General features: G+C 43.4%; 1 protein-coding gene and 1 long non-coding RNA gene across 2 annotated transcripts in view; one reads left to right on the top strand and one right to left on the bottom strand.

Moving 5' to 3' along the window:
- The window catches only part of LOC135088125 (patronin), a 66,770-nt gene that overhangs the window by 16,636 nt on the left and 34,101 nt on the right, over positions 1-16,033 (top strand). The window contains exons 3-8 of the mRNA XM_063983007.1: positions 2,471-2,686; positions 4,878-5,069; positions 5,179-5,370; positions 9,185-9,429; positions 12,583-12,674; positions 15,270-15,401. Coding sequence (XP_063839077.1) covers positions 2,471-2,686; positions 4,878-5,069; positions 5,179-5,370; positions 9,185-9,429; positions 12,583-12,674; positions 15,270-15,401 — 1,069 coding nt within the window. The remainder of the gene's footprint in view (positions 1-2,470; positions 2,687-4,877; positions 5,070-5,178; positions 5,371-9,184; positions 9,430-12,582; positions 12,675-15,269; positions 15,402-16,033) is intronic.
- On the bottom strand, positions 6,866-7,652 carry LOC135087588 (uncharacterized). Its single transcript, XR_010260888.1, has 2 exons — positions 7,371-7,652; positions 6,866-7,084 (listed from the first exon to the last, which is right to left on the bottom strand). It is a non-coding gene; the product is annotated as an uncharacterized LOC135087588 (long non-coding RNA).

Below are 16,033 nucleotides of genomic sequence, written 5' to 3'. Positions count from 1 at the left end.
AGTATCGAATTGAAAATATTTTTAAAAATTTTATCACTATCTAGCTGAAATCAACTGAAATGTCCGGATTGGTTCTCTGTAATTAGAATTTTGATACTCCAATAATTTCTGTAGCAGATGATTTTGGTGTGCAAATGATTCGAAAGTGACTCGTCGATGTCGGGGACGGAGTGATTACCGTAATACGCTGTAATTTCGAGCGACGACCTCGCTCGGATCGCGATGATATCCGCAAAAACTGTAATTATTGTCCAAACGACGCTGGACGTTTGGTGTAATGGCTCTTCCTATTTGTCAGAGTTCACTTATTGTTCACAAAACGGTAGTTGTACGCAGCACGTGTGTAATCAACAAGTATGTAGATAAGTATGCAGAAGTAAAATAGAAGGGTTAATTTGACGACAAGTTGAACTTTTGCAGCTCTACTTTTAAATCTTACACATTTTGAGGTAGGTTTACAGATTGGAACGATATGCCAGGTAGTCACGACGGCATGAATCAATTGCCCAAATGCATAGCCAATCCAATGTTCTATAGAACTTTGATAGAACTCTAGGGAATTGAATTCAAAGAGTGATAAAGAGTTTCCAAAATTTTTACAAGGCATGTATTGGTTTTCCAAAAATCTGCTGGTTTCCAGACATGGCTTGGGAAGCGAGCTATGAAAAATTTATGAATTAAAACGTAATCTTAATCTAGCACATTCATTGTAAAACTAGGGCATTCCTCGTACTACGTCTATCTGAGCGTCTGATATTGTCTCTCGACTGGGTAGTCGCCAACCCGAACCAATTTAGCTATTTTACACTCGGCTTTATCTTGACCTAACAGATCTAGATTAAAAGTTAGCTATTGAGGCCGCTTATTGTCTGGCATTTCACACGTTGGTGTCGTTTAGACCATGGCCAATGAGATGGTAATTTTGTGCCGTAACACATTGCGAAATCAAACCAGTTTTTTTATTATACATTTGTATTGACATAAATTTATTTAGGCAATTCAAATATTTTACGTGTGGTTGTAGGTGTTTGTTTACGCGTGTTTGTTCGGCTACAGGCTTCATTTTGAACACTGTTTCCTAAAACCAAATACAATGGAAATTGATATGATGAATCATTCACAGTGGTGCTATACAGCAGGATGTCCTAGCATAGGTTTTTTTTTTGTTTTACAATACATCTGCTTCGTGTTACTTGCTGAAATCAGTTGACATTACTTATTAGTTTAGCAACCTATTCTTCACATAACATTATCTGATTAATGTTCTTCCACTACTACTAGCTTAAATTATATTTCTGTAAAGATCGATAGCGAGGTAAAAAACGTTAATAAATCCCCGTCAAGCAAGTCGTGTCCCTGCCTCATATAAATCATGAAGTTTTCTAGGTATGAAGTGGATAGAGGTAGTGATAAGGGTGGTTAAAACCGCCCGTGACGTCATAGCGGCTGTCTGGCACTAGTGGCGGGCCGCACCCGTCGGCAAGGTTAAATTGTTTCATTTATTTACTTCACTGTGTTACGCCACTGTCACACCTTTTAATTACGTCATGTCACTTAATTATGACGCATTTTATACTGTGCAGTATTTTTGCATTTTAAAGCTTTTATAGGAGCAGATAGACGCTCTATCAATAGTCCAAATACATACTATATTATTTATTTGTCTTTCTAAACCAACCCAAAAACAGTGCGAAGACGACAAGCCATCTCCAAAGTTGCTGTCAAGTCCCATATTCATCATCTTCCAACCTTTTATGATCACGATGACAAAACTAAAGAGCTGCCGAGCTGTGGCTGCGTTCTAAATTGGGTCGTGACCTAACATTGATCTACATTCGAGAGGCTTTTGCGTCTTCAAGCTTATTGCTTCAAAATTGAGTTTGGTCTTTTGATTTGAGTAGCGTACGCTTACGTAACTACTTGTCCTTATAATGTTTCCGATAGTTTATTTTGGGATCTATTGTTGAACGAACCCATTGCCAGCCCACACCTACTTACGTTGAATGCGTAATGAAATAAATGTGACATTTTCCTTTAGACCGTATCAAGTATCATATTTGTATTCAGGCTTGATAACAAATACTTTATATGGATTCTTTGCCCTTTACATTCAAGACGTAAGATTTGCCTGATTTGGAAAGAATGTCGGCAATTGCGAATTGAAAAGTTTTTTTTGTGTTGATTTTTCTGACTGTCTTTGTATTATTAAAGAGCAGCTGGCCTATGCCAAGCTGTTATCTTAAATCGATCTATCTAAGAAGATCCATTCACTAGATCCATTAAGGATACTGAGATTTTATTTTTCAACTAGATCCACGGTGGAATCCAGATAGATCGCTTAAATCACGTGGTTTCTTTTTAACCTTTTAACCACGTTGTCTTCCTCCAGTAATCAATAGGCGAGTGGATTGGGGTGATGAGAATTCAAAAGTAATACCAGTTTTTAATAAAGTTTTCTTTTATTCCTCAGGATCAGGAGCATCTGAAGCCACCAATCGTAGGGGGGCTCGCGAACGCGGAGCTTTACTGCCTCGCGCTCGCGAACATGTACTCCGACCCGAACTACCACAGTCTGAACCACTGGAACATCCTGCAGACCCTGGCCAGGAAGGGCGTGCACGTGCCCGACCCGCCCGACTGTGCGCTCACCGAGACCGTCCTCATACAGACCAACCCGCTGCGAATGGTGAGTGTGCTACCCTGTCTAGTGTGACCAGCTGTTCAGATGGTACTAGTGTCAGCTACCACAGTCTGAACCACTGGAACATCCTGCAGACCCTGGCCAGGAAGGGCGCGCACGTGCCCGACCCGCCCGATTGAGCGCTCACCGAGACCGTCCTCATACAGACCAACCCACGGTGAGTGGGATATGGGCTACCCACCCCGATTAGGCTAACAACTCAAATGGTACTCTTGTGTCAGCTGCCATCATTGAAGCCACGGTATTACTCGAAGAACAGCATCTTAAATTATACATATAAATTCCCCTGAGACCAATAGCTTTGAAGCACATGATGCAATGCGTGGCCAAACAACTGCACGCAGAAGATTTAATGAAGGCTACTAACAACGTCATTCTTGTAGCGGAGTTTTGGGCTGACACTGTGTAGGTTTGTTGTCGACAAGACAAGAAGAAAAACGGCTTTGATGGTATGTACTTGGGTGCCAGTTGCTGTAGTTGTAACCATTGGAACATACATCAATCCCAATTTATAGATCAGTTCTTGTCGAGCTGACTAAAATTATGCTCGTTGTTACCCTTTTGGTGACACCATAATCTTCTGAAAGATAGACTGTTATCTATTTATACACGACGTATCGATCCGTTAGATTCAAGTCTAAATCTTTTGCGCTTTAGCTACTCCACACCCCCTGAAACAATTTGCAGGCAACTGTCTGCTTCAGTCATTGATAACCATATCGCTTGCCAAGAATGGCGTGATACTTGCCCCGATTCAAGCTTTCATAAATAAAATATGTATGTAAGTGAACTACAATTTCATCGCTCGTCAATTAATAAATGGTGGGTAGACTGTCTTATGAATATTTAATTTAATAATGTGAGCGACAGTGGTGTTTTTTGTTTGTTGACTATTTTCGCGTTTGCTGCGCCATACTTTTGTAAACGTCTCCCTGTACTGGTGACGTAAAAAGTCCCTAGTATACACTGGATTCAGTGAATACCTGCGCTTTGCGATTGACATACCTTTTATGAGCTGAAACTCGGTTCTCGTATGGATTTTGTATATGGGAAAGACAAACTATGACGTCACTTTTTCCGCACCTTAATTGACTTTAATGTTTTCAAGGTGTAAAGAAATATTCTCCTAGTACAAAGCCGAATATTACCGCGAAGCTAATTGGGTCCAGAATTATTTTGGGGTCGAATGGTGTTCTCCTAGTATTTGCCCGCGAGTTCGCAGCTCCTGATTCAGCATGCCACTACAGTGTAGTGTGCTCAGCTCAGTTGTTTTATCTTATTACATTTGGGTCACTGACGTCACTGTACTCCACGTACTGCAAATCCACAAGCAGTGGCACATGTATGAGCTAAGAACTTAATTACTTTTCAACCGACTTCAAAAAAGGAGGAGGTTCTCAATTCGACCCGTATGTTTTTTTTTTTTTTTTTTTTTTTCTATGTTTGTTACGCGATAACTCCGCCAATTATGAACCGATTTGAACAAATCTTTTTTCGGCGTATAGGTAATACCTCAAGGGTGGTCCCATTTAAATTTAATAATAAAAAAAACAACCCCCAAGGGTGGAAAATTGGGGATGAACTTTTTTATACGCAATATCTCCGCCGATTATAAACCAATTTGAACGATTATTTTTTTGTTGAATAGGTATTATCAAAGGGGTGGTTTTATGCGAATTTGAAGAAAATATTTCGCCCCCAAGGGTGGAAAATTGGGGATGAACTTTTTTATACGCAATATCTCCGCCGATTATGAACCAATTTTTTTTGGTCTCAGTGTACTGCCTACCTTCAGTGGTAACATCAAGGTAATAATTAGTTAACTAAAAAGCAAAAAATAAGTAAAATTTTATAAAAAAAAATAAAACCGACTCCAAAAAACCTACACTAAAACGTAGAAAAATAATTACTAATTACCTACTTATTTATTAGGACGAATTATTAATATTTATGTAGGTATACCATGATTGATACTTTTGGAGTCGGTGCAGGCAAACTTTACATGTTTCATAATCTTGGCACCGACTCCAGAGTATCAATCATGGTATACCTACATAAATATTAATAATTCGTCCTAATAAATAAGTAGGTAATTAGTAATTATTTTTCTACGTTTTAGTGTAGGTTTTTTGGAGTCGGTTTTATACTTTACCAAGCTTCTCTTCTTTTCTTCCAGAGCGCACACATGGCGGTGGTGGAAGCTCTAATGGTGCTATACGCGCGGGAGGTAGTGACGCCGGACCGCGTGTCGGCGGCGGCGCAGCGGTTCGGTACCTCCCAGCCGCCGCCCGCCGGGCCCTCCGTGCCGCACGAGGACGGCATACTGTGCTGGATAAACGCGGCCTGTGCAGCGCTTAACAAGGCCGAGGTAATATAGCAGCTGTATAGCAGCTGCTGTAGTGGTAGATAGTTATTTGCGTCCAGCAGTCATGTCCTTACGATCGCTCAAAAAGGAAAGATAAATGGAGGACACTTAGAGCTCACATATGGCGGTGGTGGAAGCTCTAATGGTGCTATACGCGCGGGAGGTAGTGACGCCGGACCGCGTGTCGGCGGCGGTGCAGCGGTTCGGCACCTCCCAGCCGCCGCCCGCCGGGCCCTCCGTGCCGCATGAAGACGGCATACTGTGCTGGATAAACGCGGCCTGTGCAGCGCTTAACAAGGCCGAGGTAATATAGCAGCTGCTGTAGTGGTAGATAGTTATTTGCGTGCAGCAGTCATGGGCCTACGATCGCTCAAAAAGGAAAGATAAATGCAAGACACACGTATGACGGTAGTGGAAGCTCTAATGGTGCTATACGCCCGCCGGGCCCTCTGTGCCGCACGAGGACGGCATTCTGTGCTGGATAAACGCGGCCTGTGCAGCGCTTAACAAGGCCGAGGTAATATAGCAGCTGTATAGCAGCTGCCGTAGTGGTAGATAGTTATTTGCGTCCAGCAGTCATTAGCCTGCGATCGCTCAAAAAGGATAGATTAATGCAGCAGGGCTAAGATGCGCGCCGTGATAAACTGCTATCGCGGCGTTATATCGATTTTGACGTCACTATATCGTTTTATCTACCGGCGCTAACATGGCACCCCGAAAATTATCATGTCATCTGTCAAAATGTGATAGTGATAGATTTGTTTTTTTTTTTGTGATAAACCTGGCAAGCCCTAACATGAAGCGCTAACTATATCATATTTTGACATCACGATAGGATAGGATGTGGTGTTTTTATCGTCCTCGATCCTTGACCACGATAGCAAGACGATAGGAGATTAACTTTTTTGCAAGCTACTTTAACTCTATTTATTTATCATTTATAATGGTAAATGACATTTTACGACTAATTTGAGGCTAGTAAAATTCAAAGAAAGGAATCTAGCACCTTTGTGATACTTTTACTTCTAGGTGGAGATTGAGTTCTAGTTCAAGAGTTTATCAGTGTGAGGCGAATCTTGCGACAGTTTATAATCGCTAGCTGCAAAATCTTAGTGCTCCCACAGTCCCACCCACATATTAATTATTACATTACCTACCTTGTAAAATAACCATTACTTACCTACTTAGGTAGGCAGTCAACAGTACATCAGACAATACATATTAAGTTGCAAATGTCGTGAGATACCCCACAGTGTTTAGCTTGATTTAAGTACCTACTGTCATCTGTACATAATCTTGTAAAATTATTGAAAATGGGGCGGAATGTGGTGACCGAGCTTCTTGTGTCTACATCAAACAGTGGCAAGGTCATTGTCAGAAATTAGCATTGGGTGGGATGTGTAATCAAACTTGCTATAATAACAATGAGAATAAATGAATTTTACTAATTTTATAACTTGATGGTGATACCATACATACATTCCACATTACTATCAATCTAATTCCTCCATGTGGTCTTTTTTAAGGGCTTTAATGTGACAGGATGATAATCTTGTACAATTTATTCCATTATAATAAATTCATCATCATCTCAGCCATAGGACGTCCACTGCTGAACTTAGGCCTCCCCCAAAGCTTTCCATGTTGTCCGATGGGGCAGCAAGGTTCTGGGGTGGAGGCCGGGTACCGTGGGACGTCCACCCACAAGGTGGACCGACGACATCATAATGGTAGCAGAAAGACGCTGGACGCAGGCAATAAATTCATTATTGCAGTGTAATTTCAAAATAATTCAACCATTATTTACAAAATCTTTATTTGGAAAACTTTTGTTTTACAATAGCTATTTATAATTTCAAATACAAACAGAATTCCATGAATTGGTTAGCCTAGCCAGTACCCTTGAAGTTTTTCTTGCTGATTGTTATTGTAAATTTTCATGATAGTGAGCAAGACTTGATTATGTCTGCTTTAGAATGAAATAATCACTCATAATCCCACACTTCTTCATCCACTGTCTGAAAAAAGAAAGAATATTATTTAAACACAATTATAAATATTACAATTACATAAACAGTTCATAAATAGAAACATTTACTTAATCCTATTTGTATTTTAAGTTTACATACAAAATATTGATCACAGTATTATTACACGGTGAAAGAACTATGTGAAATAAATATAGGAAAGAAGGTGAAAGCTTATTTGTAGGAATAAAGATATTTTTCCTTTTCTCCGGTGCTGTTACTTATGAAAATCAAGATGTGCGGAGTATAGCTAATATTTTAGACTTTAGGTACTTACTTTGCTACTTATGAGTGTAACTTTATTTCTCAAATCTCAATAAACTTTCTGACTGCTTCATGTAAGTTGAATAATTACTGTAAACCTCGCATTATGGGGTAGGTAGTGGAGTTCGGTGATTCTGTTAATTTTGAAGACTTCATTCTTTAATACTATCGGTATGATTAGGAATTCTTCATTGTTTTTCTTTAACTTGGTTATCTCTTCGTTTGATATTTTCCGTACTTTAGAAATATTAAAAATAAGACTGGAAACATAAAAATACAATTTTAAAAACACAAACAAAGCAGTCATGTAATGTCAACAAAATTGACATAACTTTTTTTTAATGACGTTCTCACTGCTTTAAGATATGTGTTTTTAGCCGAATTAGTAGCAGAAATGAACGAGATTGAACGAATGAGCTAAAATATTTCAAGGTTGGCCAACATAATAACGCAATTTTTTCTTAATATGGCAACAATTGGGTTATCACGCGATAGCGGTCGATAGACTTTTCTATCGATGGTCCCATGTTAGGGAAAATGATAAAATTATCTACGTGATCGAAAATTGTCTTATCATATCATGTTATTGTCGATGCGCGCATCTTAGGCCTACTGGACACCTCTTTCAACTTTTGCTGTTTTTAAACACTCTTCATAAACGCATGAAGTGAAGATGGGATCTAAGATGGAAAGACACTCAGTAAACTTAATTACTCATGATTTACACTTTGGTACTTCATATCCTATAAGCATACTCACAGAGGGAGGCTGAGGACTATACTTCATTTTCTTCTGATATCAGTTAACAAAATACTTTTCCATCAAACACAAAACGATGACGATTAACAGCCAGATTACATTATGTCATGTAATTGTTGCCTTGTCAAATTAACTACACGTGAAGAACGCAGTCAGTTTGTTGACATATTAAGTTACAGTTGAGATACCAAACAGGTTAATTGTTAACCTCCTTGAACCCAGTGTCAAGACAATAATGATCGCCTTGTACTGCGCTGCACTGGATACAGCACAAGGACATCTTATAATGCATTGCATTTGTTTTGTACTCCACATCATACACTTTGTTTTGCTTTGGAAAGGTCACATGTTGGTATCACATGATGGCACATAAACACAGGTTATTTTTAATTAATATTCAATTAAAAATATTAATTGCTACATCGAAAATAACATTCTGCGAAGACTGCGAGTGACCTTGTTATCACAGTTTTGACAGTTCATCAATGTCTTTGGTTTCACTGAGGGTTTCGTGTTTCGTCTTGTTGTGTTGTGCCCCACTGATCATGGAATAAAAAAAGCTTTAAAATTACTTTATATTATGACCATCATTATTTTAGTCTGTAGCCCTTCAAGTACCCGCGAATCGAGACACATTAGAAATCAATTGTTATCGCGACCTCATGCGACCACTTAGGGTTTGATGGGATAGACTATCAGTGAATACCCTGTTGACTCTTCAGAAAATAGGCAGTAGTATCCTGCACCCAATGACTAGCCACATCTGGTTCAAAACTTACAAAAACATTACCTACTTATGACAAGGCTATGAAGTTCAAAATAGGTAGATATCATAAAAACCTGAAGGGCTACTCTGAAACTGAAACGCTCTTTACGTAGATTCGAGTCTGTCACCGTCGCTCATGCTGGCGTCTCGCTTTGCGTGATAGGGATGACCACAGCCCCGCCGATCTTTATCAGATCGTTCCACGCCGATGTAGTATCTAACCTGATGTGGGCTCTGTGGATACCAGATCCTGATCAAGGGCGTACTGATAAGATACGTAACGATAAAGTGTATATTTCCAGGAGGACTCGTCCCAGCACGTGCCGATGGTGAGCAGCCTGCAGGACCTGTGCGACGGGACGGCCCTGGCGGCGCTCATCTCGTTCTACTGCCCCGACGCGTTGCCGCGCGCCGCCGTGCGAGTGGGCCGCATGGCCTCCATCCAGGACTGCCTGCACAACCTCATGCTCGTGCACGACTTCTGCCAGCACTGCCTGCCGCACAACGTGTTCCACATGCTGCCCGAGGACGTCACCTACATGCGAGGGTGAGTCTTATGACGGGGTAGTAGGCATTACTGATTGGCACCGACTGGCCTCCATCCAGGACTGCCTGCACAACCTCATGCTCGTGCACGACTTCTGCCAGCACTGCCTGCCGCACAACGTGTTCCACATGCTGCCCGAGGACGTCACCTACATGCGAGGGTGAGTCTGATGCTGCACGAGACCGGTCTGACTGGCACCGACTGGCTTCCATCCAGGACTGCTCGTGCACGACTTCTGCCAGCACTGCCTGCCCCATAACGTGTTCCACATGCTGCCCGAGGACGTCACCTACATGCGAGGGTGAGTCTGATGCTGCACGAGACCGGTCTGACTGGCACCGACTGGCTTCCATCCAGGACTGCTCGTGCACGACTTCTGCCAGCACTGCCTGCCCCATAACGTGTTCCACATGCTGCCCGAGGACGTCACCTACATGCGAGGGTGAGTCTGATGCTGCACGAGACCGGTCTGACTGGCACCGACTGGCTTCCATCCAGGACTGCTCGTGCACGACTTCTGCCAGCACTGCCTGCCCCATAACGTGTTCCACATGCTGCCCGAGGACGTCACCTACATGCGAGGGTGAGTCTGATGCTGCACGAGACCGGTCTGACTGGCACCGACTGGCTTCCATCCAGGACTGCTCGTGCACGACTTCTGCCAGCACTGCCTGCCCCATAACGTGTTCCACATGCTGCCCGAGGACGTCACCTACATGCGAGGGTGAGTCTGATGCTGCACGAGACCGGTCTGACTGGCACCGACTGGCCTCCATCCAGGACTGCCTGCACAACCTCATGCTCGTGCACGACTTCTGCCAGCACTGCCTGCCGCACAACGTGTTCCACATGCTGCCCGAGGACGTCACCTACATGCGAGGGTGAGTCTGATGCTGCACGAGACCGGTCTGACTGGCACCGACTGGCTTCCATCCAGGACTGCTCGTGCACGACTTCTGCCAGCACTGCCTGCCCCATAACGTGTTCCACATGCTGCCCGAGGACGTCACCTACATGCGAGGGTGAGTCTGATGCTGCACGAGACCGGTCTGACTGGCACCGACTGGCTTCCATCCAGGACTGCTCGTGCACGACTTCTGCCAGCACTGCCTGCCCCATAACGTGTTCCACATGCTGCCCGAGGACGTCACCTACATGCGAGGGTGAGTCTGATGCTGCACGAGACCGGTCTGACTGGCACCGACTGGCCTCCATCCAGGACTGCCTGCACAACCTCATGCTCGTGCACGACTTCTGCCAGCACTGCCTGCCCCACAACGTGTTCCACATGCTGCCCGAGGACGTCACCTACATGCGAGGGTGAGTCTGATGCTGCACGAGACCGGTCTGACTGGCACCGACTGGCCTCCATCCAGGACTGCCTGCACAACCTCATGCTCGTGCACGACTTCTGCCAGCACTGCCTGCCCCACAACGTGTTCCACATGCTGCCCGAGGACGTCACCTACATGCGAGGGTGAGTCTTATGACGGGGTAGTAGGCATTACTGATTGGCACCGACTGGCCTCCATCCAGGACTGCCTGCACAACCTCATGCTGGTGCACGACTTCTGCCAGCACTGCCTGCCCCACAACGTGTTCCACATGCTGCCCGAGGACGTCACCTACATGCGAGGGTGAGTCTGATGCTGCACGAGACCGGTCTGACTGGCACCGACTGGCCTCCATCCAGGACTGCCTGCACAACCTCATGCTCGTGCACGACTTCTGCCAGCACTGCCTGCCCCACAACGTGTTCCACATGCTGCCCGAGGACGTCACCTACATGCGAGGGTGAGTCTGATGCTGCACGAGGCCGGTCTGACTGGCACCGACTGGCCTCCATCCAGGACTGCCTGCACGACCTCATGCTCGTGCACGACTTCTGCCAGCACTGCCTGCCCCACAACGTGTTCCACATGCTGCCCGAGGACGTCACCTACATGCGAGGGTGAGTCTGATGCTGCACGAGACCGGTCTGACTGGCACCGACTGGCCTCCATCCAGGACTGCCTGCACAACCTCATGCTCGTGCACGACTTCTGCCAGCACTGCCTGCCCCACAACGTGTTCCACATGCTGCCCGAGGACGTCACCTACATGCGAGGGTGAGTCTGATGCTGCACGAGACCGGTCTGACTGCCACCGACTGGCACTGACAGGGTAGAAGGCTTTAGTTTTGCTTGACTACGGAATTCTGACGGGCACCAATTGGCCTCTACACAATATTGCCTCCACGATCTCATGAGACAAGACAAAATCTCACACGATTTATGTAGATCCTGAAATACAGGATATGAAGCATGGTAATTATTGTGGGATAGTATCGATACTGGATGTCATTTCAAACTTATCCATGACCTACTTATATTTAAAGAAGACCCCTATTGAACCTACCATTCATAAAGTATGTGAACATCCTTTTTACATTCTTAAGCAAAACACTAATTCCAACTTCGTAGAAGAACTCCTTATTAAGTTGTTCAATTATGTATTGACGATATAATGTGCTCGAACTAAATACCGATCGACATGCGTGTAGAGTCACTTGTTCCTACTTCATAACATTTGCGGCTTGGACTAATGTGGTGCACAAATATGTGGAATGCGTGTAAGGCGCGCTAATCACGGCGTTGACATACTTTGCATGTCCCTCTCAAATTGTTCAACTACGTTTGAGTTTAAACTCAAGTCAAACTTAATAAGGTATAAATTAGTACAGCTATTGTTTGGTAAATTCAAGTTTGTGTTGTGGTATTTGTGTTGACAATAATCAACACGCATGATCATACTTATGCAACGGACAGCGCACGAGCGTAATATTACAGAGGCAGTTAAACCCACGAATATTTCCTTATATTTTCGATTACTACTAAAGCCTGGTCCGTGAGCACGTAGAATTTTGTCCAATGACCCCAAGCTACCCATCCTTATCGCGCGCGCGTAATTATATTGCTGTCGGGACTGTGCGACGCGAGCGCGACAGCAACATAATTACGCGCGAGCGATAAGGATGGGTAGCTTGGAGTCATTGGACAAAATTCTACGTGCTCACGGACCAGGCTTTACTACCTACTTTTTCCCCAACTGCGCCAGAAGGAGGGTTATGTTTTTGATTGGGCTCTTATTAATTGTAATTAATGATTATTCCAGGTCAATGCGACAGAACCTAGTGGCGATGCTAGCGGATCTCTTCAACATGCTAGAAGTTCACCCAGTGAAGTCCGTCAAACACCCAGGCACCGGTGAGTACCAAACACTCAACATACCTCGTATTGCATGCTATAGACCTCTAATGGGAGTATGTGGTCATAATATCAAAGATTCTCTACGCCTACTAATTAAATGACGCGGAAGAAGCTTTAAACAATCTAATTAATGCAGAATTATGTAGGCAAGCTGGGATTGTGGATCGTAAAAGTAAAGAAAATGTATTGACAGAAAATTTTATTTGCAATTTCCGTGTACTTATTTATGTCTTTTGTAAAATACACTTTTATTGCCAAAGTTTATTGAGGTAAGTAAGGTAAATTTTAGAATAGATAAAAAGAAATCGCTTGGCTACAAAAAAATTTCTTCTAATATTGTCACCCTGTCTTGCTTTGTACGAGGCCGTACATTTGTGGCTGAAGTATTAGCGCATGAAATTAACATTTTGTTTTCAAATAACACGAGTGACGCTTAAAAGTGTCTACAGGTTTTGCGATATCAATTCGAGGAATAAAGGTTTGTAGGTGCCAAGCCATTTATGGTAAGTCAAGGCAGGGTGACCAGTCACCTAATTGGCGAACATTTACCGATGTGACAAAGACATTAAGTGCGTACTTTATGTGTGTTAAACCGTGTCCATAAGATTTAAATTTGTGTTTACATACTGCGTTTCATGTGGGCAATACACGCAGGAATACGTACGTAATACGTGTCGCGTGTTTGTGTGGGTACAGCTTATGAACGGGGATGTGTGGGTGGCGCGTAAGCACATGTGTGAGTCTACAGTGTGGTTGTGTGCGTTCCTCGGGTTAGCTTACGTCGATTGCAGGGTATTTTAATGTTCTATTAAATAAAATTTCTTGTTTATAATAGCCATATCTGTTTTTTTATTAAACTAATTAAATTTATAGCGATATTAGTATGATTACTGTCTTTCAATGAATGAAAAAGCAGAGAATTTTGTACAGATTGCAGCCATAAATCTAATTTATTGCTTGATAAATTAGCGATAAATAAACTTTTAATTTAACTGTTTAAAAAACAGTGTGATTTAACATGATTTATGGTTCATTCGTTTGCCTTTTTTTTGTAGTCAAACGTTAAATTGGCAAATAATTAGTGTTATTAAATACTTACCATCTTTATTAAGCAATATTTTATTTAAGAATATCAGTGACTATTTTTGGTAAATTTTAATATTTAACCAAACAGCTGAAACTTGTGATGCACGGTTGCTATGTTTATTTATTTATTTATAGAAACTTAAAAATAGGATTTAGACCGATAGTATAACCAATAACATGTTTTCCTCATTATAAAAAAGAAAAAGAAACACAGTGGGGCAAACGTATACGAGGCTGTCACGGTTACCGACCTGCGCACCTGAAAAACAGTTAACCACCAAACTATTTGAGTTTTTGGTCCACCATACTGCAAATAGTGCTTCGTAGTATGTGTTCTCATACAAGAGCAAGGGCACTATTTGAGTGGTTGCTCCATATGTCACTAGGTGCTTTATAAGATTAGGCTATTGAGCACGTGACGTTGTTGTAACTTGCCATTTTCCTAAACGAGCTCGCTATGTGAACGTCCACTATCCCTATGTTTTTCTGATTAATTTCGTTGCGGGTCCAATGACAGTATAACTTGACCTTCACTGGTTGGGTTTATATTGGCGGTCAAGCTGTAGATCCTGGCTACACAGGAGTTGTAGCGGTGGGAACTAGAAGTAGGAATAGTCCCTTATTCCAATTGCGCCCGCTGAGTGGGCGTGGCCATGTGATGGCGTCGTGATAAAAACTATCTCGATATTCTGATTGGTCGTGGCGACGTGACTGTATCGTGACGTAATCTATTCCATTTGCAACCTTTGATTGGGCGTGGCCACGTGACGGCGTCTTGACGTAAGCTACCTCAACGCGAGCGCCCATTCGCGGTCTCATGACGTAAGTTACACCAAGCGTTTCGATGACTCTATTATTATAATGCGAACAGCTAGGGACTGGAATTCGCTGCCTGCTGCCGAAGGCTATAATCCGGGCATTTTCATGGCGAGAGTGAATAGGCATTTACAGGGCAGATATGTACCATCCTAGACTGCATCCCACTTAACATCAGGTGCGATTGTGGTCAAATAACTGCCTAAATAAAAAAAAAAATGAAAAAAAAAAAAGCGCGTGCGCCGTTGTCGCGGGTGAAAATAGTCCTGGTATCCCAGTTACGCCTGTTAATTGGTCGTGGCCACGTGACAATATCGTGGACGTAACTGACGTAAACTATTTCATTCGTACCCGTTGAGTAGGCGTGGCCACGTGACGGCGTCGTGACGTAAGCTACCTCAACGCGAGCGCCGTTTATTCGCGGTCTCATGACCTAAACTACCCCAAGCGTGTTCGCCGTTGTCGCGGTCTCATGACGTAAGCTCCTCCAAGCGCGTATGCCGTTTATTCGCGGTCTCATGACGTAAGCTACCCCAAGCGCGTGCGCCGTTGTCGCGGTCCTGTGACGTAAGCTACCCCGAGCGCGCGGATTGGTCGCGCCCGCGTGACGTAACTGCCCTCGCGCGCGGAGTGGTCGCGCCCGCGTGACGTAACTGCCCTCGCGCGCGCTGAGTGGTCGTGGGTCCGCAGCGTGCTCGCGCAGCAACGTGCACGGCGTGCGCCACACTCGCGGGCTGCCGCCGCCGCCGCCCACGCCGATTCCGGACCTGCGAGCCGGCGAGCCCGCCTCTCCCACGCCGCACCACGCCAAGGCGTTCGCAGGTACCCGCCTATGTGTTCTATAGGGATGTAACGGATATTTATTACTTTTTGGTTATGATAAAAAAAATGTTACTTAATGTTAATTTGTTAAGGGAGAGCGACTCCTTCTGGCACAGGTGCCATTGCACTTACAAGAAAGAGTCCACCTCTAATCCTATTACTTGTTGTTGTTAACGAAATAAACATTTTTCATTTTAATTTTAAACGGATATTCACATTCTTGCTTGAGTGTATGCACTTTTTTTGCATTAGTATTGTTAAAGTGAACTACTTTACTCAACATCAGTATTGATATGATTCATTAGCTCTGTTTAAACTCGATTATTTTAGCTTTTACCGTAATGACAGAATTGATTCCACCAAATTTTGAACTTTAGTGAGACAACATAAGGTTCAAAACAAAAAATATTTCTCCTTAAACCAGTGAAAGGGTTCAGTTTAAATATTGCTAAAATAACCTTTTGTTTGATAATAGTTTATTTTGAAAATTCGTATCCGGTAATAAAATTCAACTTTCGTTACATCCCTATCAAACGTCGCTGTCTGTTCACGCGATGCTTGGTGGGGTTATTACTTTGGCACACGACATGTTTTAGAAACTGTAAAAGGTCTTCGTTTGTCCCATTCTGCAA

The sequence above is a fragment of the Ostrinia nubilalis genome, chromosome 3 (genome assembly GCF_963855985.1).
Source record: "Ostrinia nubilalis chromosome 3, ilOstNubi1.1, whole genome shotgun sequence".
Taxonomy (NCBI): Eukaryota; Metazoa; Arthropoda; class Insecta; order Lepidoptera; family Crambidae; genus Ostrinia; species Ostrinia nubilalis.
This window is presented reverse-complemented; position numbering and strand designations above follow the sequence as displayed.